The sequence below is a fragment of the Ahaetulla prasina genome, chromosome 4 (genome assembly GCF_028640845.1).
Source record: "Ahaetulla prasina isolate Xishuangbanna chromosome 4, ASM2864084v1, whole genome shotgun sequence".
Lineage (NCBI taxonomy): Eukaryota > Metazoa > Chordata > Lepidosauria > Squamata > Colubridae > Ahaetulla > Ahaetulla prasina.
Genome location: NC_080542.1, coordinates 71,309,457 through 71,337,145, shown reverse-complemented (window position 1 = coordinate 71,337,145; position 27,689 = coordinate 71,309,457). Strand labels below are relative to the sequence as shown.

At 42.1% G+C, this 27,689-nt stretch overlaps 1 protein-coding gene across 8 annotated transcripts in view; it reads left to right on the top strand.

Moving 5' to 3' along the window:
* EEPD1 (endonuclease/exonuclease/phosphatase family domain containing 1) overlaps window positions 1–25,898 on the top strand; it is a 153,534-nt gene extending 127,636 nt beyond the window's left edge. For 5 of the 8 annotated variants that reach the window (XM_058179595.1, XM_058179597.1, XM_058179596.1 and 2 more), the window contains 4 exons: window positions 2,547–2,681; window positions 8,430–8,562; window positions 23,995–24,189; window positions 25,421–25,898. In XM_058179595.1, the coding sequence (XP_058035578.1) occupies window positions 2,547–2,681; window positions 8,430–8,562; window positions 23,995–24,189; window positions 25,421–25,620 (663 nt within the window). In that variant the 3' untranslated portion in view covers window positions 25,621–25,898. Of the gene's footprint in view, window positions 1–2,546; window positions 2,682–8,429; window positions 8,563–23,994; window positions 24,190–25,420 lie in introns of those variants that run through there. The other 3 variants (XR_009154782.1, XR_009154780.1, XR_009154781.1) reach the window with 3 other exon arrangements.
* The last annotated feature ends 1,791 nt before the right edge of the window (window positions 25,899–27,689 follow it).

The window sequence follows — 27,689 nt, the reverse complement described above, 5'->3', positions numbered from 1 at the left end:
GCAAGGCTTCGCTCAGGCAAGGGGCGTTGGTGCATCCGGATCCACATTGGCTCCAACTGATTGCCTGGTGATTGAGCAGTGCACTCTGAGTGGGGAAAACGTCTCCTCCAGGGTCATCAGAACTATTCAAGCTTCTCGAAAGCCTTCTATGGAGCTCATTTACTCTGCCACTTGGCGAACTTTTTGTAAGTGGTGTGCCCGTGGGGATGTTTCTCCTCTCCAAGCATCAATAGCTCAGATCCTGGAATTTCTTCAGGATGGATTGGATAGCAGCCTCTTCGCCAAACACCATTAGAAGACAAGTAGCAGCTCTGTCGACAGTTCTGACTTATGGGTCATTAACTTCTTTGTCCCAACACCCCTCCATTCAGAGGTTCCTAAAGGGTGCAGTTAATTTGTATCCCCCCCATGCTGCATAGATATACCACCTGGGATCTCTCCATTGTCCTGAACTCCCTCGCAGAAGCTCCATACAAGCCTTTGCGGACTACCAGTCTTTGTCTTTTGACATGTAAGGTCGCCTTTTTAGTGGCGATCACCTCTGCCAGATGTATTTTGGAGATTGCTGCTCTCTCAGTGCGGAGTGATCTCTGTGTGTTTCACACTGATCGGTGGTCCTTCACCTCGATCCGTCCTTTATCCCTAAGTTAACATTCCATTTCATCAGATGCAAGAGTTAATTCTACCTGATTTTTGTCCTCACCCGACCCACATCTTAGAGCTTCGTTGGCATTCCCTGAATGTTCAGAGGGCTCTCTGTATTTACCTTAAGAGAACTGCTAACTTACGACGTACAAAGTCGTTGTTTATCTCATTTATTCCAGTTTCTTTAGGTGCCAAGGTGACTTCTTCTACATTGGCAGATGGATCCATCAGACTATCGCTAAGGCATATGATCTACATTCCGTGGCATGGCCACCATGTTTGACAGCGCATTCTACTCATAGTGAGGTCACATGAGCGCCGTGGGCTACACAGAAGTTATTGATGGAAATCTGCAGGGTGGTGACTTGGACTTCCCCTTCACCATTTATTAAGCACTATAAATTGGACAAATATACCTCGGCTGAGGCGGCATTTGGACGTCAAGTATTGCAAAGGGTGCATGAATGTGGGGAGTCCTCTGACCAGACTGCGCCCACAGTTAGGGGCAGTAGGTCTTTGGTATGTCTCATGCCTGGCTGTTGTTCCACCAATATGGAGAAGGGGCATTGGCTTACCTGAGATGCACCTTCTTGTTGAATGGAGACAGCAGCCAGCCCCACCCTTAGTCAGTCTGGTCTCTCTTGCTAACTTTTCTTTTTCTCCCAATACGTCGAGTCTGTTTCTTTGTCTTCGCCAAAAGCTGGAAGCCCCTAGCAACGAGGGTGGGACTTAACAACTCTAGCAGACTCAGTCCTCCAATCTGAACAGACGAGAACAACCCATGCCTGGCTGCTGTCTCCACTCAACAAGAAGGTGCATCTCAGGTAAGCCAACGCCCCTTCTATGGTCAGGCTGTAGAGATTTTTAAAATTCCACTTTAGCTATGTCTACATGCAAGTATTTCATTTTGGATCTTGAAATCTTAATGCAATGATTTATAGTAATCTATATACTGAATTCACACAAAAATAAGAACGACAGAAGTTTCATTTTGTATTTAAAAAGTAATCATTTTTATAATTAACCAATACAAACTTAATACAAACAAAATTCCTATCTTCAGCTTTTTGTTCAATAGCCCTTATCAAGTGCATGCTTGTATTTACATTACCGTGTTTCCCCGAAAATAAGACCCTGTCTTATTTTTTTGAATCCTGAAATAAGTGCTTGTCCTTATTGCCATGGATTCAAAAGCCCAATTGGGCTTATTATCAGGGGATATTGTATTTTGGGGAAAACGGTATTATTTGCTTTATAGTATTTATATTCCATGCCAATCAACAGATTCTAAAGTAGCATACAAATGAAATAGGACCTAATTACTCACTCAATTTACCGTATTTTTCAGTCTATAAGACGCACTCACCTCCCCCCCCCCCAAAGCGGGTAGAAATGTCTGTGCAACTTATAGACCCGCTGGCTGGGTGTCCTGGTGGAGCATGGCAGGGAAGCCATGTACGAGTATCCTTGATCCTATCCACATGGGGGTGGAGTGCTGAAATCATATGCGGGAATGGCCTTGGGGGACTGGGAAGAAGATCGGAGGAAGTGATAGGTGGCAATGGGCAGCAGTGATCCCCACAGCCTGGAACAGCTGATTGATAGTATTCTGGGAGGCTGATCCAACTGCCAATCAGCTGCTCGTGCGAAATCAGGCTGTGCTGAAGTTGACCAGGCTGTTTGCTGCAAGGAGGCAAAATGCTGGGAGGAAGATTTTTTTTTCTTGTTTTCCTCCCCAAAAGCTAGGTACATCTTATAGTCAGGAGCGTCTTATAGTGCTAAAAATACGGTATATAAAAGATCAATTTAGATTGGATTCAAATTTAATGATTGGAATTAATTTAGCCCTTTTTAATGATGAATTGTTTTGATTTAGATATTCTTTCTCTTTTGGCTTTCAGCGTATAGAATATTCTGGCTTTCTGTGGGACACAACTGCAGGGATAGAACTGAAAGAAGCTACCTTCTCTGAAGGCCCACACACAAATGGCAGTGGGAAACAGGTCCATCCTCATCCTTACATTGCACATTTCAAGGTAAGACTTGACTTTCCCAACTAGAAGAATTCAAGAAAGGGTTGGAAATTAAATGGCACAGGCTGTTCTGTTTCCCTTCCCCCAATACTCCCAGCAAAGAGTCCGTCAGAGGCCTTCCTTTTTTTTTCCCTTTTATTTACATAGATACATGTCCTGGCCACGTCTACCCACGGGCCTGCCAAGTTTCTGGAGATAACGAGGAAATTATAGATAAGGCCAGAATTACTCACGAATATATTCTTCCCTCCATGAAATAGTTAGCTCGCGCCAAATTCATTGCTTTGTCCGAGACAAAAAACCAGGAAGTCCCGCCTCCTATTTATAGTCTCTGCAGATGTCACTGCATGACAATTATGACTTGGCTTTGTCCCAACTCTTCCGCTGCTGCGCACGTCGATCAAGCCTTCGTAATCTTGCGTCCCTCCAAAACTGTTCTTGGGCGTTGCCAAATCAGAAGAAGGCCGGGAGAATCAGGCCTTGCCGGCCCCTCCCTTTGAGTGGGTGCCAGGGAGGAGAGGGCTCAAGAGAAGCAGGGCTTGCCAGGTCTTCTCCTCATTTTCTGAATCATCCGAGTCCAGGAGTCTGGGTCCAGGAACCTGGGTCACAACACTATCCTCACCGCAGGGCCCTTCCCCGGGCTGACGATCGGGATGCGGTCGGGCTGGGTTCTGCTCATGGAAGGCCTGCACCAGGTCAGGGGCATGAACGCCGGAGGCATCTACCCAGGAGAAATCAGTCCCGTATCCCTTCCACGCGATCAAATATTGGAAACGACCTTTAGCCAGCGAGAGTCTCAGACGCTGTGGACTTCAGATTCCTCCGACCCGCCCTCGGCGACAGTGACGGGTGCTGTTGGGCACCGAAGGGGACTCGTGTGGCCTCAGGAACCAGAAGGGACCGTGAAAACGGGTGGATCCGCATGGATCGTGGCAGGGTCAGTCGGTAGGCTACCGGGTTGATGACTGCCTCGACAGGAACGGGCCGATGAATCGGTGGTCCAACTTCTTTACCGGCGGTCGGACGGGAGGTGTTTGGTGGAGAGCCACACCGGTCTCCAACTGCCAGCGGGGCGTTGCCCGTCGGGAGCGGTCAGCGGACCGCTTGTAGTCCTCCTTGCCCGATTCAGCTGCTGACGTACAACTGTTGGACCGCATGCAATTCCGGCCAGGAAGGTCTGCGTTCGGGAACAGGAGAGTCCGTGGTGCCAGAGGAAGAGCCGGATGGTACCCACATTGGCAAAGAACGGGTCATCTGAGTAGTGGTGTGCTGAGAGTTGTTAAAAGCAAACTCCGCCAGAGACAGGTAGTCGGCCCAGTTGTCCTGTTGCTGGTTGATGAAGCAACGGAGATACTGTTCCAGTATACCGATGACCTTCTCTGTACCCCCGTCGGTCTCCGGGTGGTGCGATGACGACAGACATACCTGCACCTCCAACGCGCCATCAGGCTCTTCCAGAAGCGGGCTGTGAACTGAACTCATGTCCGAAACCACCCTGTCCGTAGACCATGGAGGCGGAAGATGTGCTGCAGAAAGAGACGGGCCGTTTTTGCGGCTGTGGGCAGCCCGCGGCATGGGATGAAGTGTGCCATCTTGGTGAGCATGTCCACCACCACCAGCACCGTGGTGAACCCAGAGGACGGCGGCAGGTCTGTCAGGAAATCCATAGAGATCGCCCCCCAGGGTCTGTCGGGTGTCGGCAAGGGTTGGAGGAGCCGGGAGGGCCCCGTGGCGGTCTTGGCTTGCCGGCACGGCACGCAGGATGTCACGTAGGCATGTATATCATGCCGCACTGGGCCACCAAAAGGTCCGTGTCACCAGGTGGAGGGTCTTGAAGAACCCAAAATGTCCTGCTGCAGGGTTGTCGTGGCACTGGGTCATGACGAGGGCTCGGAGTGGTCCTGTGGGCACATATAATCGCCCAAACTTGAGTAAGTCCTCCTCCAAGGTCCAAGGAGACGTGGGGCCCACCTCCGCCTCCTTTGCTGCGACCAGGCGTCCTGGCGCTGCGCCTCGCACCTGGGCCCGCAAGTCCACTGGCTCCCGTGCTGCGGCCAAGGCTTCTGCCGCAGCACTGTCCGTGGAGGAAGGGGTCCTTGGCGCAGAGGTACTCTGGCTTGCGGGACAGGGCATCCGCCTCCGGTTGTGACCGCTGGGAATGTAGGTCACGCGGAAGTTGAACCGGCAAAACAACGACCACCGGATCTGCCGCTGGTTCAACTTCCGAGCTGTGGTGAGGTGCTCGAGATTCCGATGGTCCGCTCGACCTCCACCTGATGTCGGGCCCTCCAGATGGTGTCGCCAAGCCTCGAATGCAGCCTTGATAGCCAGCAACTCTTTTCCCAGATAGTGTAGTTGCGCTCGGAAGGGTTGAGTTTCCGGGAGTAGTAAGCGCAGGGAAAAGTGTGCCACCATTCGCCGGAGCCTGTAGCAGCACCGCCCCAGAGCCACATTGGACGCGTCCGTTTCCACCACAAAAGGCCGGAGCGGGTCGGGATGCCTCAGGACGGGTTCCGTGTGAAGGCTTTCTTGAGGGCTGTGAATGCTTCTTGCTGCGGGGACCCCACCGAATGCAACCTTCTTCCTGAGGAGCTGGGTAAGTGGAGCTGTCAGTGTGGCGAAGCCCGGGATGAAGGTCCGGTAGTAGTTGGCGAAGCCCAGTAGGCGCTGAACATCCTTCACCCGACGAGGGCTTCCCAGCTACACAAAGCTTCTACTTTACATGGGTCCATGGCTATGCCTCGGGCGAGATGATATGCCCGAGGAATTCTATGGAAGTCCGGAAGAAGACGATTTCTCCAGCTTCGCATTGAGTTGTTGCTCCCGCAAGCGTTGCAGAACCAGACTGACGTGTCGAAGGTGGCTTTCCTGGACCGGAGTAAATCAGGATGTCGTCGAGGTAGATAACCACGAACCGATCCAACATGTCTCGGAACACGTCGTTCATGAAGTGCTGAAAAACGGCGGGAGCATTGGTCAACCCAAATGGCATGACAGTGTATTCGTAGTGTCCGTATCGGGTGCCGAATGCCGTCTTCCATTCGGCTCCTTCTCGTATCCGCACCAGGTTGTAGGCCCCGGAGATCGAGCTTGGTGAAGATCGTGGCCTCCGCAACCTTTCCAGTAGCTCCGGATGAGCGGCAGGGGTAGCGATTCCGCACCGTAATGGCGTTTAGCCGGCGGTAATCACAGCATAGGCGCAAGTCCCCTGTCTTCTTCTTCACAAAGAGGACCGGGGCCGAGAGAGGGGACTTTGAAGGCCGGATGAACCCTCGGGCCAGGTTTTTGTCCAGGAAGTGCCTGAGGCGGCCAACTCGGCCCGACATGGAATACAGGCGTCCCACAGGCAGTGGTGCGTTGGGCAGAAGGTCCACGGGCAATCGAGGGCCGGCGCGGGGTAGTCGGTCCGCCTCCTTCTCGCTGAACACGCCGGGCGAAGTCCGTCAGCTCAGGAGGCAAGGTGATGGCAGCGGTGGGGACGATCTGGCCGGCACAGGTGTGGCGGAGGTGACCGACGCACTGCAGACTGGGGAAAGAGATGGCGTTCCGCGACCAGGCCACCTGAGGATCGTGGGTCCGAAGCCAGGCCAACCCAAGGACCAAGGGAAAATGAAGGTCCGCCGTGACATAAAACTGGATCGCCTCCTCATGGTCCCCAATAGCCAGGCGCAAAGGCTGGGTGGCGAATTTAATGGGGCGGACACCAGTTCTCGCCCATCAATTGTCTCTACCGCATCGGAGGGTCCACCGGAACCACGGGACCGCAAACTGGGTCACAAAGGCCTGGTCCATAAAGTTTGTTGTGGCCCTGAGTCCACCAGCGCATGCGCCTGGAGCCCGTCCGACTGGTTCCCCAACCATATCCGTGTGTCCAGAATCAGATGCCGAGGGGCCCAGAGTCTACTTCCGCAACGCCCAGTGGGGGCTTAATGCGTGCCCGACCTAGGGTTTCCCGAGGTCGGGCCTGCTCCGCTTCCGATTGGTCACGCTGTGATTCGGGGACGGCGTCGTGCCCCACTTCGCTTTCTGGGGCAAGAAGCGGCGAAGTGGCCGGGCTCCCCACAGTACAGGCACAATCCCCCTTGGCGCCTCCGGTTCCGCTCCTGGGCTGTTAGGCGAGGTCTGGCCGCTCCCAACTCCATGGGCTCTTCCGCAGCGGGTACAAAACGTGGGCGACCCTGGGTGCTGGTGGTGCAGGAAGTGGGGTGCAGATGTCGACGGAGGGTCCCGGGGTGCGACGGGACGGTCGCCGCTGCAGACGGGCATCGAGGCGGAGACAAAGGGCACCAAGTTGTCGAGGGTCCGCGGCGCCCACGCGGGCCAGCTCGCCTTGCAATTCCTCTGAGAGTCCCTCCTGAACGCGCCCACCAGCGCTGCATCATTCCAGTCAGAGTCCTGGCACAAAGACGAAATTCGCGATGTACTCCTGCAGGGGCGTTTCCTTGACGGAGTTCCTTAAGGCGCCTGGTTGCCGTCAGCATTCGAACGGGTCCTCATACATGGTGCGAGGTGCTGCCAAAACGCTGTTGGTCCGCCAGCAGGGGCTGTCCTGGAGCAAGAGGGCGTGGCCCATCGAGCAGCCGAGCCGGAAAGAAGGTTAATCACGAAGGCCACCTTAGCCCGGTCGTCTGGGAAATCCTCTGGCCTCATAGCCATGTAGAGCTGGCACTGTTCCAAGAAGGTCGGGAACATCTCAGGCTGCCCAGAAAACTTATCCGGCACGGTTATCGGGCACTTGCGGCGAGGAGGAGGTGGGAGGATGGGGGCTGCAGGCACATTCCTGGCAGCAAGTTGGCCTGCCAAGTGAGCCACTTGCTGCTGGAGCTGTTGATTAGCCGCGTGTAGCTGCCCTAACTGCTGGTGTACCTGCTGCTGATCCATCTTTGATGGAAGATGTTTTAGTCAGGTCTTGGACAAAATGTTCTGTTTCCCTTCCCCCAATACTCCCAGCAAAGAGTCCGTCAGAGGCCTTCCTTTTTTTTACATAGATACATGTCCTGGCCACGTCTACCCACGGGCCTGCCAAGTTTCTGGAGATAACGAGGAAATTATAGATAAGGCCAGAATTACTCACGAATATATTCTTCCCTCCATGAAATAGTTAGCTCGCGCCAAATTCATTGCTTTGTCCGAGACAAAAAACCAGGAAGTCCCGCCTCCTATTTATAGTCTCTGCAGATGTCACTGCATGACAATTATGACTTGGCTTTGTCCCAACTCTTCCGCTGCTGCGCACGTCGATCAAGCCTTCGTAATCTTGCGTCCCTCCAAAACTGTTCTTGGGGCGTTGCCAAATCAGAAGAAGGCCCGGGAGAATCAGGCCGTGCCGGCCCCTCCCTTTGAGTGGGTGCCAGGGAGGGAGAGGGCTCAAGAGAAACAGGGCTTGCCAGGTCTTCTCCCTCATTTTCTGAATCATCCGAGTCCAGGAGTCTGGGTCCAGGAACCTGGGTCACAACACAGGCATGCTTTTTAAAATTTCATTGAGCAATTAAAAATGATAACATTGTCTCTTGGGTTTATAGTCTTGTCTTAGATATGTTGTAATAAAAATTGATAGTAATCTATTTTTCAAAAGATACAAAATTAATGCAAGGTCTGTTTGTGGTTATTAAAAAGAATGTGTCTCTTTGCAAATCAGAAATGATTGTATTGATGAGCACAGTGATGAGCAGTTGTGAACTGCTTTTATTTGTGATGCATTTGTGAACAGACCCTTGAAAATCTCTTAATGCTGCCTATGCTTGTTCCTAGATTGGAATGAATAATTTAATATTGGCTAACTTGCATTTAGTGCCATTGCCGTCTACTGGGGAAAATTCTGTGAAGAATCAAAATAGTCATAAATTAGCAATCTTTGCACATACTCTACAGGAAACACTGAAAGGTAAGACCAGCTGATAAAAATGTTAAATAATGTTGAAGAGAATCCATCTCTCCTTTGGTATTCACCAGACTTCCCTTGCTTGGCACCTTCCAGATGCGTTGGACTTCAGTTAAAAAGTATGGATAAAAATCCTCCTTCCTTTTTAAAAGTCAACTTTTCTTTAGCTAATGCTAAATGATGTCAAAACATTATTTACTGAGTGATTTAACTGTCATATTTGATCTTTAATCAAAAATTAATGTATATTGCCAGTCATTGCACAGCTTAGATATTGGAAGAATAAGAAATTAGGTTTATAGAACCCATAGATTTTGGTATGGATTTAATTTAGAAAATAAAGAGTCTATATATTCTGAAAGACATACATATTCTCTCTCTGTGTGGCTGTGTGGCTGTGCCTGTGTCTGTCTCTTTGTGTATTATTATAATAAACTAATTAGGGACAAGATCAGTCTGTAAAAACTTGGTGAGGCAGAGGGAAGTAGCCTAGCATCTATGCAGAGCAGGTGCTATAACTATCAATTATGAAAGGCACATTCTTCTGAATTTTAGAGCTAGTTTCAGGACAACTGTGAAATGTCCATATAACAAATTAGTGATTGTTCTAAAACCAGTATATCAGGTTGTGGCTGTTAGTGGAAATTTCCTTCTATTAAAAGTACTTACCAGAACATATTCTGGTACTGCATGGTTTCAACCATAATGCAGATAATCATAATGCAAAATAGCGGGGGTGGTGTTGTAAAAAAAAAAAAATCATCTCTAGTCTGATCTAAGAACTAAGTAAATCTTAGTCATCATTAATTTCCATGAATGTTTTCTTCAGGTATGTGTCTTTAGTAACATGAAGGTAAGGGGCTCCCAGTCTCTCTGAAAGGAATGAAATGGATCAGCTGTTGGGTGGTATGGGAATGAAGACATTCTTCAGTAATTTGGTTGAAATTACTAGGCTGCAAAATCCCTCAAGATCACATGAATGTTGGGTAGGGTGTAGAAATGAAGAAATAGTGAGAATACTACTCTGCAACCTATTCAGAAAATGAAATCCATTTAGAATGAATTCAGTATTAGATATATATTTTAAAGTGTAAATGTTGAGAATCATATGAAAATGTCTCAGGACTACTGAAATGCCAATAGACCACAACAAATTTAATTTTGGAATCAAGTGGCAGAATGCTCCAGTTTCAGACAAGGGCATATAATATGTAACATTAAGCAACCAACATCAAGACAGTGCTTAAAAATGAATTGCCAACACTGATCATGAAGGTAAAAAATGTTATGCCGAATTAGTTGTGCACAAGTGACCCCAAAAAAGCATATGGGTAGATATTGTTTTCAAAAGCCATCATCAAGAGTATTTTCAGGATTATATATTGCTTTTTAGTAAGCATTGGTTTGCTTCTGCAGCCATGTCAGGTATTGCAGTGCTTCATAAATTAATACTGTGCCTCTCTGGCACAGATCAGTGATTTGTTTCCTTCATACACCGCAAACAAACTCACAATCATTAAATTCTGTAATCATCCAAACAACATTTGCCTGTAATTCATTCATGTTAATTAAAAATGGTACCAAAACCCAAAGCCACTGTAGAGTTGATTCCCCATTGGTTTTTGCATCTAATCCTTCAACTTTTTAAGTTTGCTGCTATAACTATATGTTTTATAATATTCCCACTTACTGTCATTTTGTTGCATACATTCCTTCCCCAGTTTGAGTGCTATGTTTGCATGGGATTATGGGAACTGAAATCTAATAAATTTGGAGGTACTGGGGTTGCAGAATGTGCCCAAATTTTTCCCTTTTTTTCCTGAAAAAAAAAATCTTGAGCGACACCACAAAACGGAGAGGTGCATGTCCTGTGTTTCCCTGAAAATAAGTCCCATCCTAAAAATAACCCCTGATTTTTAAGTGTGCACCTAATTTGTAAACCCTACCCCAAAAATAAGCCCTAGTCAAGATTGTCATCAGCCTGGAGTGGGAGTGGTGGTCATGGCCAGCACAAAAGGTGGCAAGTGCATGGGGGCCAATGATGTTTGGCAGCAGCCATAGGCAAGCACAGAGTCAGTGAGATGGAATGGGAGAGCACGACAGATGTGTAAATCTCCCAAACACAGACTCAAGGGCAGAAAATAAAACACTGCGGGAGGGGGGAAAAAGTAAGTAAAGGGATGACGATCTACCTCGATTGTGGATATACTGATTCAGAAGCCCACATAAATTGAAGGCTTAAGTCAAAGTTATAACCTCCCCCCCACTGGTCAGGGAAGGGCTGATGAAGCTAGAGAAGAAAACTTATCCCCCCGCCCTCTGGGCCAGGAACAGCCCACAACCACCACCCAACCACATATCCCCTCACAAACTTGGGCAGAGCTTAGCATGGTAGGTCCTTCCCTTTCCTGGTCACCTCATGGCTAGGCCCTTTCCCTCCCTGCCAGCATGACTCCAGCAGTCAGACCTTAGTGCCATGCGCTGCCTGTGTGTGGGAGGGGGTGCAGGGTGAGACTTGGCATAGCAGCAAGATCAGCAATGTGGGTAAAGTTCCACCCCGAGCTTGGCTTGGAGCCAACTCAGCCCCGTGGATCGGCTGAGCCAGCAAGGGCTGGGAACTGTCTTTTGTTCCATCTCACCTGGCACCTGGAGGTGTTTCGGCAGTTCTCGGCAGTTCAAGCCCTGCCCATGGCACAGAGGCAACCATGCTGCCAAGGGCTCCTCTCTTCTGTAGCTTGGGCTCTGAAGCAGGCAGCGACCACGGCTTGCACTCCACCAGGCCTGGGGGCTTGGGTCTTGCTTAGGCTGCTGCTACGATGAGGAGAAGACCGTGTGGCACATTGAGATTGCCTGCCCTGCCCATGCCTCTGCCTGCTGCCAGTGCCACCATGCATCGGAATCGCCTGCCTCCATTAAATTGAATGTCAATCTATCTCACCATCTCTCAGCTTGCCTGTGACAGCGACAGAGCAGAAGCCTGCATAGCACATCAGGATCGTGTTCCCCCTATGCCACTGCCCCAATGCTGAGCCTGCTGAACATGCTGTTGCTGACCTCACAGGGGCTCTTTACCAGTGGTGAAATTTAAAATTTTCCCTACCAGTTCTGTGGGCATGGCTTAATTGGTGGGTGTGGCTTGATGGTCAGATGACTGGGTGGGCGAGGCCAATAACAATAAATAATAAAAATAATAAACAAAGAATGCAAAACAATAAGAGGTACCAAAAACCAACTTTCACACTTTACACACACACAACACAACACAACTGACACACAATGTAAAAGCAGTTGCACTTCACCCAAAATGGCCCCTGGAACAAGCAGGAACCTCACACAGCCACAAAAAGCTCAAAAACCAATTTTCACACCTTACACACAACACAACACAACTGGATCTCTCTCTCTCACACCCCCCCCCCCACAAAATGCCATATACAGCTTTGTGAGATTTTCTGTGTTTGTGTAATTAGAGTGAAACACTACAGAAACACCAAATCTCAGAAAGATGCACAAATATTTTATTTTATTATTTTATTTTATTTATATTTTTTAGATCAGGGGTCTCCAACCTTAGTAACTTTAAGGTTTGTGGACTTCAATTACCAGAGTTCCTCAGCCAGCAAAGCCGGCAGATTGAGTTGCTCACTGAGAAAATTGATTGCAGGCAGGCAGATTCAGTTGCTAGCTGATGCAACTGATGTAAAGCATGGCTTTGCAAGTCCAAAAGAAACAGCAATAAGGCAAGTGGCGACGGGGCATTGGATGGGCATGGGTGGGGGCTGTTGGAAGAGTTTGTTAAAAATGATTTTAAAAGCCTGTGATGATGAGGTAACTCATCTGGGATTGCCAAAGAAAAAAAAAATTAAAAGCTCCTCTGATGATCCCAGCTGAAGTTGCCTCATAGCAACACAGAACCTCTTAAAATAATTGTTTTAACAAGCTCTTCAGCTGAAGAGCTTGTAGAAAACATGTTTTTTAAGGTTCTGGTGATGAGGGACTCAGCTGCGATCACCAGAGGAGCTTTTTAAAACCTTTTTTTTACAACCTCTTCGGCCAAAAAGGTTGTTAAAAAAAAAAGAGTTGAAAGGGTTCTAATGATCCCAGCCGAGCCACGGGATCATCAAAGGCTTTTTTTTTTACTTTTAAAGGCATGTTTTCAGCTAAAGAAAAGATGCTTTTAAAAGTTTTTTTAAAAAAAACTCTGATGATGGTGCGGCTCAGCAGGGGCAGGGGGCGGGGCCAGGGATTTTTACTACTGGTTCTCCAAACCACCAGCTGCCATCGCTACTGGATCAGACGAGCCTGTCCAAATCCGGAGCATTTCACCCCTGCACTTTGCCCTAGCCACACTGCTCTCAGCCGTTCTGCTCTCAGCTGCCCTGCTGGGCTGCTGCTGCCTGGTGCGGGGCAAGTTGGCCCAGATCTTCGATCTCTGGATGCCTCCCCATGCTATTGGTCTGCCAAGGCCCCTTCACTGGCAGTCACCAATGGAACCTTGCCGACCACGCCACCTTGCCTGCTGTCACCTTCGGGCTGCTGAGTGCCAGCTGTATGACTACTCGGTAATGCAAGCGCTGGGCTAAGGCTGAGCATGGTGCTCTTTGGACCCTAGCCCTGGTGGGCATTACAGCCCTTGTGCTGGCTGTGCAACATGGGCGTTGGGCTGCCCATGTCTGCCTTCGGCTTCTACCTCACCTGCAGCTGCTCCACTGCTGGATCTGCCCCATGAAACTGGCAGGCTGCGCTCCTCTGCCCTGCCCATGGCTTTGGCAAGTGTCTGGAGAGAGGCAGCTCTACCCCTGCCACCTGCCTCGCCTCATTTCATGGCAGTGATACTGGCCCACTGGACAGTATTGAAGGCGAGGTGGTGATAGCAGAGCAGACACAGGTGAGGTAAAGGTCAAAGGTGGTTGTGGGCAGCCCCATGCCCACTTCGCACAGCTGGCATGAGAATCGCAGTGTCCTGCAGTGCAGGAGCCCTGGCAAGCCAGTGGCAGGAGGGTCATTCCTGAGGTCATAGATCTGGGCTGACTCGCCCAGCACCAGACAGGAGCAGCCCAGCAGGGAGGCCGAGGGCAGTGCAGTCAGGAGGGCGAACAGTCCCCCAAGGCCAGCAGTAGCAGGTACAGCATGCCCAGTAGCAAGGCAGAGGCACAGGGAGGAGGTGATCCCAATGTCATTCTGGCTCATTGCAGCCGCAGGCAAGCTGAGAGATGGTGGGATGGATTGACTCCAAAATTAATGGAGGCAATCCGATGCATGGTGGCACCAGCAGCAGGCAAAGGCATGGGATGGCAGCTGATTCTGGTATGCCACACAGCCATCTGCTTCAGCATAGCAGCAGCCTGAACAAACCTGAACTCCAGTGTCCCAGCAGCAGTAGGGCCAACAGGCAGGGCAGACGGAGGCTAGAGCGTGCCGAGAGATTGGCTTGTTGCAGCCACAGGGAAGCAGATGGTGGGACAGAGATGTGGTAGCAGCATTCCCATTCCTGTCGGCCCCTGTGCTTGCTGCCTTCTGTACGTGGAAAAAAAACAAGACATCGCCCCAAAATGAGCCCTAGTGCTTATTTTGGAGCCCAAAGTATATAAGACCGGGTCTTATTTTCGGGGAAACATGGGCAGATGTGGAGTCAGCTGGATGCTGCTTTAGAATCAGCCATGCAAGCCAACTGAAAGAAATGAATGCTGGAGACAGAACAGATAAAATGTTCCATCATAAATGGATGCAAAACTTTAAAAAAAAAGTCAGAACACAACAATAGGAGGAATAAATATGTAAAATGTACTCTAGTTGTAACTTAAAAGAAAACTGGTATAAATATTTTAGAGATGGTATAAAACTTGCCAATAATTGCCAAGATAGACAATTAATCTAATTTAATACTACTGGAAATGCCATGAGATAGAAAGAAAAATTTACCATATGTGATAAACATGTAAAAATACTTAAAAATGCTAGAAAAAATACTCAGGATGACTCAGAAACTGTTCGAAATTAAATTTGAAATAAAATCATTTCTTTTTTCTAGACAAAATTGCAAAAATATATCAGCAAAAAAATCTCAATTTATAAAATACATTTTTATGGCAATAAGATAAATTTAGATTTTTAATTTTTAAGTTTAAGATGTTTGTTTATGTAGCGAACATACCTAATTCTCCTTCCTCTTCTTATTTTCCCTACAAGAATCCTGGGATGTGAGTTGGGCTGAGAGTGACTGGCCTACCACCGTTACTTAGCTGGCTTTCATGTCTATAACAGGACTAGAACTCACAGACTTTTGATTTCTAGTGTGGGCCTTAACCACTACACAAGATTGGCTCTCTTGTGTACCAATTAGGAAGAGAAATGAATTACTAAAGTTATCTGACTGAGAACTTAAACTTGGGGAAATCTGCAATAATGGGAAAATTAATAGCATATATTCACAACAAAAGTATAAATTTAAATAAAAAAGGCTTTGATGCATACGATATATATGCATAAGGCAAATATAAATAAACCACCCACTGACTAAAGGATTGAGATCTAAGATAGCTACATGTTTTCAAATACTTATACAAATAGTCCTTGCTTAATGATTGCCATGTTTAGTCACCATTCAAAAGTAATAGTGTTGAAAAAGTAACTGTACAACTGATCCTTGCAGTTAAATAACTGTTGCAGTGTCACATGATCAAGATTCGGTGCTTCACTGCTAGCAGGATTATTGTAACTTTTTTTTTATTCAAAAAATTACCCATACTTCTCCCCTCCACCCTACAACCCTCACCCTGTCCCCTCCCTCCGCCCACCTTCACCCAATCCCCCCACCCCCACCCCCGGACTTCCCAGAGCAAAATACAGGATATGTCACCTAACAGTCATAAACTAAAATAAGCAAACAATCCATAAACTTCCATCCCTTCCCTAGTACCTTAACTCCCCTTATCTATTCAAAAAAGAGAGAGAGAGAGAGAACAAACTATTACAATTACATTCTATCCATTCTTAGCTTTTCAGTTCTTCTTCTCCATTCCAATATTCTTCTGTAGACAGTCTTAAGTACACTAAAGTTTCTGCTTTCTCTTTTAAGTTCATTAATTTTAGTATCCAATCTTCAATAGTATACAATATTCCATCTTCCAATATTTCAATAGCGAAAGTCCAATTGCTGATATTAAAATTAAAATCAATTTATTCCGTATTATTCTTCAAAGTAATATCTTGTATAGTCCACCAGATTTATAGATCAATCATACATAATAATAAATAATATCATTTTTATCTAATCCTTAATACTCCATTTCTTATTCTATTATTATCATTACCTTATTTTTTATCCAAATTAATTAAATTTTTAACAAATTTACATATAATCAACTAGCATTACTACAATCACTCGAACATTTAGACTATAAATTCAAACAATACCATTTACATTTAGTCCCACTTCTTCCCTGCAGGGTATGCAGCCATGCCTCTTCTTGGCAACAGAAAATCGTTGCCTATTGGCTGTGACGTTTCCCCTTAGCCAGCGGGAGAAATGAGCGGCCGTCATTGGCCAATAGTTAATTGCTGCTATATAAATAGCAGCTGTGAGAGAAAGTGTGTTTGCTTGGTAATATTGCCTTTTTACTTGCCGTTCGTTTGTTCCTTTTGCCTGTTAATCGTTAATAAAGAGTTATTGCTTACCGTCAAGCCTCCATTCCTTCCTTCATTCCTTGAATGAAGCACTGGCGACGAAGGTGCGATTCCTGAGGCGACGGTAGAGTGCTGGGGGAGTTACCGGGGAGTTTACTCATACTCTGTCCCTGTCAATCCGCATCACTCCATGGCAAATAAGGCATCTTTCGCTCCATATGACCCGGCTTATGAGACGTGGGATGCGTATGTTGAGCGATTTGACTGTTATCTCCTAGCCAACGATTTCACCGAGCTCTCAGGAGATAGGAAATACGCCCATTTCCTGAATGCCTGTGGCCCACAAATATTTGCAATGGCCAGAGCTCTGTTGGCTCCTCAATCGGTTTCTGCGGTGCCTTGGGCCACCTTGATGGGCACATTGAGAGCTCATTATGCGCCGGCTCCTTCGCGCATTTCCAGACGGTTTACCTTTCGACAGAGGATCCAAAAAGAAGGGGAGTCCATCAACTCATATATGGCTTCTCTACGGACTGCTGCTATAGAATGTGAGTTCCCTAACTTGGATGACTCCCTTCTTGAGCAGCTGGTGTGTGGCATGAGGAGTTTGAGATTGCAATGCCGTCTCTTATCTAGAACGGACATAACCCTCCAGTCTGCCTTGGATGTGGCACGTGCCTATGAAATGTCAGAGAAGTCGTCGGCAGAGCGGAATTATAGTCAACTAGACAAGGAGGCTCTGGTCATTGTAGCTGCCTTTAAACGGTTTCATGACTACATTTATGGCCGTTTTTTCCAATTGATCACTGATCATAAACCTCTCTTGGGGTTGTTAGCCGGTGACAAACAGACGCCTCAGATCATGTCCCCTTGCCTATTTAGGTGGTCTATTTTCTTGGCAGCGTACAAGTATCAGTTGATCTATCGCCCAGGGAAAGAGCTTTCCAATGCAGATGTACTTAGCTGTTGTCCTCTCCCTTTGGGTGTCAACCATATATAAACAAATAACATCACTACAGTCACATCTCCAACATTTAAATTATAAATTCAAACAGATACAAATAAATTTTACAAATTCCAAATAACTATTCTTACAAGCATATATAAGTTAACAAAAGTTAATTATAATTTAACCTTTCCCATAAAGAGAAACTCTATTCACTTGAAATTGTTGCTTCTTTACTCCTTGTTCTTTACATTTAATAACCACTTGTCTTTACATTTTTAATCCCAACTATTTGATGTGAACTTCCAGCCTTTAATACATTAGTATAAAAATCTCTTACTTTAGATACTGTATTAAGACAATACCTTCTTCCTGTATAATTTACTGTTAAACCAGGTGGAACATCCCATCTAAACCATATCTGACAATTTCTAAGCTCATCCACCAAAAAAGCAAATCCTTTCTACTTCTTAACATTTTAAAAGGAATTTCTTTCAAAATTAATATCACTTGTCCTAATATTTGGATTTTATTTTTATAAGATACTTGTAAAATTTCATTCCTCATCCTCCTGGTTGTAAAATAAATCACAATATCTCTTGGTAGCTGTTTATGCCTGGCAATCTTAGAATTAACACAATATATTTTTTCAATTTGAATTACAACATCTTCTGGTTGCTCTCCAATCACCTCTGCAAAAATTTCTTTTTAATTCTCTTGCTTATTTTCTTTAAGTCCTCTAATTCTCAGAGCAAACTCCATTGATTTAAATTGTAATACCACCAATTCATCATTTACCTTCTCCACCTTTGTCTGACCTTCCTCTATTTTATTTTCCAAATTCAAATTAACTTGATTGATTTCTTCTACTCTTTCATCCAACTGAATCACACATTCACACAGTTGTTTAAATGCTGCTAACACATCATTTCTTATAGCCTCATTCTGATCTTTAATTTCCAGGATTTCCTCTTGAATCTGCTTAAATTTTTGATCTATAACCGAAAATTGTGACTCCAAAGCTTCCTTTAAAAGTCCCTTTAATTTTTTTTCATATCTTCCTGTAGCTTATGTATTTGAAATGACGAGACTCCTCCGTCCTTAACATTAAACTTTGTAGCTTTAGGATTCATTTCTCAGTTTACTTTTATACTTTGCAACAATTTCAGTAAGTCTGTAATCTTTTCCAAAAAAAAAAAAAGAATATCTTATTTCACTCCTTATAAAATCTTCATGTAAGTGTAAATTCCAACAAGTTTAAACAGAACTAAGAGCGCTAGCCTTGTTAATAAGAACTTCCTTAACTTTCGCTTTCATGCCCTTTTAGATAGAAACACCATTTTCTTATTCTTCTTAAGTACTCTTCTCAAGTACTATTTAAAAACGGAGTTAAGGTCTGGTACTTGCATTTATCCACCTTCCTGACATTGCTCTGTCTGCATTGCCATTTATCAATTTAAATTATCATATTGATCGCAGAGATGGTCGCGGTGATTTGGTCTGCTAAAAAGCAGACTCGTCCCAGATCTGGAGCTCTCGGGCTTAAACAGGGAGCTCTCATCCTCAAGCCCTAGAATCACTCCTGGGGCTTTCCGGGGAGCTCTACCTCTGCCCGCACAATCACCTTTCCCTCTTCTCCTGAGGGAAAGGTTTCTGAGCCATCAGAAACTGATTTGCGCTGTCTAGATGGCTCTAACGTGATCTCAGGGCTGGCGGTCTAAAAAGACTGTCTCCATCACCAACGGAGCCAACCGGAAGTCCTGGATTATTGTACCTTTAGGTGGCAGCATAATAGCCATTTGTATGTTTCACAGCTGGATTCTGATAAGCAGGGTCAATGAAGAAGCCAGCAGAAAAATTGGAAATTGTAATTGTGTGAGGTCTTGCTTAAAGATTATAGATGATTTGATTGACAATTGTAGCAGAAGTTAGGTGATCAATCTATTATAATCAAGCTGGATGTCTCACTCAATACTATATCAAACCTTGGAGATGTGATTGTGAAGATGCCACTTATTACCATATATGGTGGACTTGCAAAAAAGTTAAAGCATTTTGGATTAAAGTATGGTGGATTATGCAGAATATTTTGAAAAAGAAGATTAAGTTTACTCTGCAGTTTTTCTTATTAGGAATAATTATGGATTGTACAGCTATAGAGACTAAATTGATCTTGAATTTAATAACAGCCGCAAGACTTTTGATTGCTCAATATTGGAAGAAAGAAGAATAGCTACAATTGAAGAATGGACACTTCAAGTATCAAATTTGGCAGAAATGGCAAAAAGATCTGCGTATTTGAAAGACTATACACAAGAAAAATATATTTCAGAATGGAAAATGTTGATTGAGTATATTCAAAATAAGTATCGAACAAAAAAATATCAAATAGCATATGAGTAAATTTAGGAATTGTTTTGTATTAGATATATGTTTAAAGGAGAGAGGAATTAAGAATGTGATGATGGGTGGAGTGACTAGAGATTATAATTTAAGATTTATTTTGGATTATGATTGTTAGTTTTGATACCCCGCATTTTGTTCTGGGAAGTCTAGGGGGGAGGGGGGTAAGGGGGAGGGTAACAAAGGGGAGGAAGGTAGAAAATGGATTGATGGTTAATGTACAGGGATGATTGAAGATGTATAATTAATGTAAGGTCCGGGCTGCCCGGCTACCATTTCAGAATGGTGGGAAGGGAGAAAGGAGAAGAGAGAAGGAGGAGGAAAGAGAAGATGAGGAAGAGGGTATAAGGAGGAGGAAGGGGAAAGAGGAAAGGAAGAAAGAGGGATAGAAGAGGGAGAAGAAAGGAGTAGGGGGGAGGGAGGAGAGGATGTAGATAAGAGAAGGGGAGGGAGGTTGTAGAAAGTAGAAGAAGGTAGAAAAGGGAAGAGAGTCACAGGAAGGGTGGTGACCGGGCAGGCCCAATTAATTGTATACGACTGTACATTAAATATGTTATTGGACATTAATGTAAAAATAAAACTTTTTTATAAAAAAAAAACTATATCAAACCCTGCAGATCATAGGGAGCCAAGCCTGTTATCTACAGGGTTTGATATAGTATTGTGGTATGCAGTATTCATCCTATAACTGAACTCAAGGCCTAAGTAAATTGATATTTTGCCAGGATCCTATTCCCCCAATTGCAGGAACAGCACTAAGATACTAATGTTACAAGTCTTAATTTTAAATTATGGGTACAGTTATATGAAAAGTAGGACAAAGCATGACCTTGAAAAAGGTTTTGTTCTGTTTGCTTGAATCTGCACACATATGTTTTAGCTGTAGCTGTTGCAAGGAACCTACCCCCTCCCAATAATAATAAATACATCTGGATTGTAGAGGTACAGTATGCATTTAATGTTTTTCTATTACTTCTTTAAACCTCTGTGTGGCTTCATATTTGTGATCTCATCAATATGGTGTTGCCAAGTTTTAAAACAGTTTGGCTTTTACTTTTTTTTTTTTAATTGAAAAAGTTTTTACAAAAATTTTTACCCCCCTTTTTTCCCCCTCCCCCTCCCCCCTCCCTCCAAAACCACCCTCCTCTCCCCCTCCGACTTCCCAGAACAAACAAAAGGTATAGTTCGAAAAACAATCATTCACTAAATTTTCCCTTTCCCAGAACACCCATAAGGTATAGTTCAAGAACAAACATAAGCTAAATTATTCCAAAACAATTATACAAATTTTTCCTCTCTGGCTCTGACTTCCCCCTTACATAACCAAAATCCTTCAAGAAATAACAATTAATATAGATAAAATATATTCAATACAGCAGATTAATCCTAAAGTATTTAAAACCAGATAATGCTTAAAAATCCAATCCAATTCAGAGAATATCTCCCTTGTAACTTCTATAAACCATCTAATCAACCCATTTTCCCCCAAAATCTTTTTTACATAAAGTATTTCGAGAGTATTCTATTTACAGTTCAGTAAAACACATTACATAATTTCGATACAGCAAATTACAATCTCTATTCAACTTTAGTCCTCCCTCCTCTGACCATCGCCATTTTTCTTAGTACACAAGCTTAAGAGAAAAGAAAAAAAAATCCAATATAATTCCAAATATCTAGTCTTATAATATATATCAAACATATAATCAACCCATTTCTTCCAGATCTTTCTTGCATATAGTCTTGCAGGAATGCTAATATTTTTATCTGTTAATATTTCAAAAAAAACTTCTTTCAAGAATAAAACTTTTGTCTCTTGCCGTTTTTTTTGATGCATTAGTCTCTGTCTTTCCTTCATTACTCCTTTTAAAAAGTCAATCACAATATCTCTTAATGGTTCCTTTTGTTCAGCAATCCACAAATTACTACCATATATTCTATCAATCTGGAAAGAAAACTCTTGTAAAGCATTAGCCCTGTGTATTTTATCGGTTCGGGAAACAAACTCTTGTAACGCAAATTCAGGTGTTTCATCCAAATCTTTTAAAGAAAGCCTCTTTACATCATCTTGTTTATTCACGATCATATCTTCATTTTTATCCACTTTTACTTATCTCCTCCACTCCATTTTCCAAGTACTGATTGGACTGATTAGTTTCCTCCAAACTCTCATCCAAAACATCCCAATTTTTTATCAATTCATATTTTTGCATAATTACATACATTTTTTCTCTATATTCCTGTATAAAGTCACGAATCCATTCTTCTGAAAGAAATCCATTCTTCTGAATGTAAAAATAAAACTTTTTTATAAAAAAAAATCAAATACCTAAACTGAAGTAATCCAGCAGTCCGTTTAAATCCAAATAAAAAAAGAAGAAATTAAAAATAAGCAAAAATCCAGTCTGCTCTGTTTACAGTCTAGCACGATACGATAGCCTCCATTCACTTTCGGTTTCTCAACAACTAACGAGAGCCATTTTGTTTCAATGTTGATTGTAAGCAGAAAAAGGTTAACAGTTTTTCTATTACTTCTTTAAACCTCTGTGTGGCTCCATATTTGTGATCTCATCAATATGGTGTTGCCAAGTTTTAAAAACAGTTTGGCTTTTTCAGCTACTATTAATTTCTCCTTGTCTCATTTTAGGTGGTCATGCACAGACAGCTATTGGATCAGTTTTGAAACTGGAAAATAGATGGACCTAAAACCCTTTTTGATCTTTAAAATCAAATTATTTCTGTGACAGAAATCACAATTTGCATGTCATGATCACACATTTACAAGTATAGTTAGGATGAATTTCTACCCAGAAGCAATGTGTTTGGTAGAGGAGATTTATAAGGATTGAAGCTATCAGATGTTAGATAGCAAATTTTCTTAATTTGATCCACTGAATTACAAATTTAGTGTTAAATGTGAGTTCCTTTCATCTGGTTAGTTTGTAGTTTGTAGCATGTAACTGCAGCAGAACATGAACTCTACATACTTTTTAAAAATAATCAATAAATTATTAATTTATAATAAATAATAAGTTAAAAGTTTACCTTGTTAATAAATTATAAGTAGAAATAAAAAATAAAAATAACTTGTAAATTATAGTTTAAAAATCTTGGTGACTACTTATGCTTTTCATAACCCAAAATAATTATAATTTTTATGTTACTCCTGGATACTTATTAACTTTAACTCTTTTTTTTTACTTTATTTATTCACTACATAAATCAATGAATCAATCTATCAATAGATTATACTTATTTAAATAGAAAAAAATGAATTAGTCTGATAAAGAGTAGATTATTTCTTATAAAACAGATGACCACTACTGTCAATTCTGAGACCAATTAAAAGTACTTGATTAAAATAAATCTATAGGATATATACTATTTTTAAAATTTAAACGATCGAAGAGTTGAGACAAATAATTCCACGGGAGGAATGGAGCTGCATACAAAAGTTAGGAAAGAGCAATAAGAGCAATCATTGGGTATCTTAACATGAAACAGGAGAAAATCATTTGTATTTGCAAACTTTTACCTACTTACCTAGACATAAATCTCTTTTGGGAGGATTTTTCAGTTGAAAAATTCATACTGTTTAGTATAAAAAGAAGAGTATTTTAATGTATAAATAATAAGAGGAGGATTTAGGATAAAACTGTCTGCAGTTTATTCCTGCATAGCATTTTCTCACACCCTTTGAACAACAGATTAGCCTATTAGCAGCTGTTTGTATTATAGGAAATGTATTATTGTATATTAATGTTATATTAATTATTAATATTAATAACAATGCATGTTATTAATGTAACTTAGTTGGGGGGGGAAGCTTTTCAGTATATCTTTGCTGTCCGTTTAGTAATCAGGTGGTGTATATTAGTCCTTTTATACACAATTTAATGTACTTTTTTAAATACGATATACATATCTATGTTTTCCTAAATGTCATCTCTTTAATCTTGTTAAATTCATGATTTTCTTTCCCAGAATCCAAATGAAAAAGAAACAAATAATTAGCTAGATAATATTAAATTAAGAATAATGAAAAAACAGAATAAATTAGGTAACTCTCTTTAGGTAAGAGAGTTATCCGCAATAATTTCATTTTAGGCATACAAGAGACCTGTATGGATGTATTGTCAGTCTCATCACTATGTTTGCCTAATGATTTGTTTAGCACTATTGTATAGTAGTATCATATTCGATTTTATAAGCAAATAAATAGGTTGTAGTATCAACAGTTTTAAATGACAACGGGTTTTGGATAGAGTTAGAACAGAGATTTGAGAATAAACTTGATAGAAGAGACATATCACAGACATTCTCACAGAAGTAATCTCCTTAGTGGGCAGCAGTTTTTAAAAGCTGGGATATTCAGGCTGAGCTGAAGCAAGATATAGCATCTGGATATGAGTTCTGACATTCTTTCACTAACTTTTTATGACTACTGTTTCCAACCTTAGGTGAAAAAGATGTGATAATTTTGGGTGACTTTAGTCAGCCCCCTGATAGTAGTGACCATGACTTGTTACGAAAGGAAAAGTTCCATCATCTGGTTCCTGCAACTACATTCACAAACATCAGCACAAAGAATCCTCAAGGTTCCAAATCTCTGGACAATATCTGGATCAGTCGTGGTTTGAAAAAGATTTTCACTGGTAAGATTCATTTTGCAAATGGAATTTCAATTATTGTATATCATGTTGTTCAGTGACTACTTCAAATGTAGCAAATGTTATTTTGAAGTGTGCCTGTTCCTTGCATTATCGTGCCAGCTTTATGCAGGCTCTGTCCAGGGGTGAAATCCAGCAGGTTCTGGAGAACTGGTAGCGGAAATTTTGAGTAGTTCAGAAAACCGGCAAATACCACCTCTGACTAGTCAAAGAGTGGGGTGGAAATGGAGATTTTGCAATATCCTTCCCCCAGGAGTGTGGAGGGAATGGGGATTTTGCAGTATCCTTCCCCTGCCATGCTCAGCAAGCCATGCCCACCAAACCACACCATGCCCACCAAGCCACGCCCACAGAACCAGTAGTAAAAAAAATTGAATTTCACCAAAGGCTCTCTTAGCAGTTTCTATTCATCTTCCACAATATAGTCAGATATTTTGCTGCCTGGGGTAATTGGGAGTTGCTTCTAACATATTTAAAACCTACTAATTGGTTAAAGGTTGCTATATGTGGATGTTTTACAGTAGAATAGCAAATGTTTTGTTGACCAAGGCCTGTATGTAACATTTATGGGAAAATCAAGGACTGCAGTAGGTGAGAATGCTACAAGTGAATACATCGTCTATTCCCTTGGTTTAGAGGCTGAACTTTGAATGTATTTGCTTTATATTATTTACATATTTACATATACAATGTCTTTAAAAGTTTACAGAACAGTTTGGTGTAGATTCTACCTTAGAATAGCAGAAAATATATGAAAATATATACTCTACTCCTTCAACTGTATTTTGGGTATACAGCTGACATGATAACCTTGAGTATTCAGGTTTCCTTTACTATGTTACATATCTAGTTTCTTTAACATTTTGTCTTTGTAAACTAAAAGTTAATTTTAATAATTTAGAAATATAGTAATTATTCAGAAGAATAATTATTCTTTTAGATAATAACTTCCCATGTTTGTTTAATTTCATTTTCTGTATTTTGTGCTGTAATTTTCTTTCAAAAGAAAATTTAAATTAAGTACCAACCACCCCTGGTGTTTCTGAGCACTATAGGTTTGTACTAAGTTACTTGATGCTTAATGTTTGATGCACTATCTCTAACAAAACCCATATATTAACATTTAAAAGTAATAAACCTTCTTTTGTCAGGATTTTTTTGGTCTTCCCAAATACTGACACTCATCTTTTTCTCCTGCACAATTTTGTTTCCACAGGTCATTGGGCAGTTATAAGAGAAGGTCTTACAAACCCTTGGATCCCTGATAACTGGTCATGGGGTGGAGTAGCATCAAGTCACTGTCCAGTTTTAGCTGAATTTTATATTGAGAGGGACTGGAATAGAAAGGATCTAACTCAAAACGGAGGTGGAGTGCTAGTGGAATGCACAGATGTGCATTCTAAACATGAGCGGTGATGAAAAGGAGAAAAGCTACTTTTTTCTTTCCCCAAAAGATGGTTTGAAGATAGCTTCACTCAAGGTCTGACAGTGAACAAGAACTGCTGTGTATTTTGTTTTCATTTAAAAATGAATATGCTTCTGCTTTTAACATCTCCCTTTCCTATTCCCACTTCTGACTTCTTTTTGGATCTTTTAGGACAAGATTTGTGTGGATTGTGACTTATGGTGACATGGAGGTTTTGGGGGATCGATATACCTGAATAATTGCAAATAAAATTCACTTATTAATAGTATTTGTTCACAATCTCCTTTCTTCTGCTTCTAATAAAATACTATAATTGAACTTAATAGCTCATGGAAAAACAGACTTGGGCATTCTGTTATCTGCTTGAGATACTTCAGCAGTAGAAAAAATCCTTCGTGCTATTGCATATAATACCCAGTCTTTATCTAGAGATGAATTATGAGCTGCATCATTTGAAGTAAAAAAACTAACAACTCCGAAATTCATTGAAAAGCTGATCACTTTACAATTCAGATTATGTTAGTGTTATCTGGTGCCTTCTAGATCACTTAATTTAATAACTAACTAACTAACTAAATTAATTAATTAATTATTAAAACTCCCTAAGTCCCAACTAACATGACTATTAGGACTTATTCCTAAAACCTTTTAAATGAAATCTAAACAGCCCTTAACCAGTTCTGCCCATAAGTGTGTGCTGATTTACATTTCATTCATTTAAATGGTATAAGTTCATTAACTATCATAGTTTGAAAGTATATGCAGAAACACAACAGTTCTTATATCAAAAGGTTGTACATGATGAGGAATCAGTTCTATATAATACAGTGTTTTTTCCCAACTTTCAGATTACAGTAGGAATATAGTTCTCAGAATTCCTGGTCATGAACAGTTGTATCTCCTAAAACTTGAATGCTGGAATACAGCATTACATTCAAGTATGCTTGTAAACCACATTGTAAAGTTTATAGAATTTGTTATCTCATAGAGCAATAGTTTTTCCCGCTAAACAGTCTAGGCACAAGCACAAACCTTTTCTAAGAGTTCTGCACATTCTTCACAATGTTGTTTGATGTTTAATTATCAGATAGTATGCATGGAAAAAATATGTGAACATATCAAAGGTTGCTGAAATCAGTTAAGTTGAAATGACCCCACTGTAATTTCTTGTTCCTATTCTCTAAAGAAAAATAAATCTATTGCTCCATTCATTAGATTATGAATTCTTTAGCCTGGAAAGAATTTGTCCATGTCTAACAATTGAAAGGAAATGATAAAACAATAATTTGTGTTTCTGTTTCACGTTTACTCCACTTTTATCAAGAAATGCATTGTCTAGCAAGGATAATGTTGGAGAATATTTCAACTCCTTTTATTGAACTTGTATTCCAGAGGGAATAATTGGAGTTGTACCCTGAATTCTGTTGATTCAACCTTTGCCCTTTTTTGGACGTATCTCCAGCTTTAATACAAGTAAAAACACTATTCTGAATCTATTTTTTAAATCTGGAATTTGTACAACTTTTACATGTTGTGATTCAAAATAACTGAGGAAAACAGATTGGGAAATGTTGCTTTGTATTGCAGCCAGATAGGATTAGTTGACTTGGTATAATTCCTTAAAGCATGCTTAAAGTCAAGCATACAGATAGTATGTTTCATAATCCCTCAACTGATAATATAAACGTACTTTTTAAATTGTGATAAATTGATAAAAGAATTGTACGTGTTGGTTCAAATACATTTATTTAGCAATAACTTCATTTGGGTGATATATAACCATAATGAGACAGTCTGTGAGAAATATACTTTATTTTACCACTTCATTAAAACTACTTAAGGTTTGTCACAAAAAATCCAGAAAAACTTTACAAAACCATCATTACAAATCCCAAAATATTTTATAAAAAGAGAAAAAAAACACATTATTAAAATGAATTGATAGGGAGGTCCTTGTGATGGAGAAATCAGCTGTCAAATTACTGATGTATTCTAAGGTAAAATAATAGGTAAATTGCACCAGATTTTTAAAGCATTCTTTGTGAATGGAAAATGATTT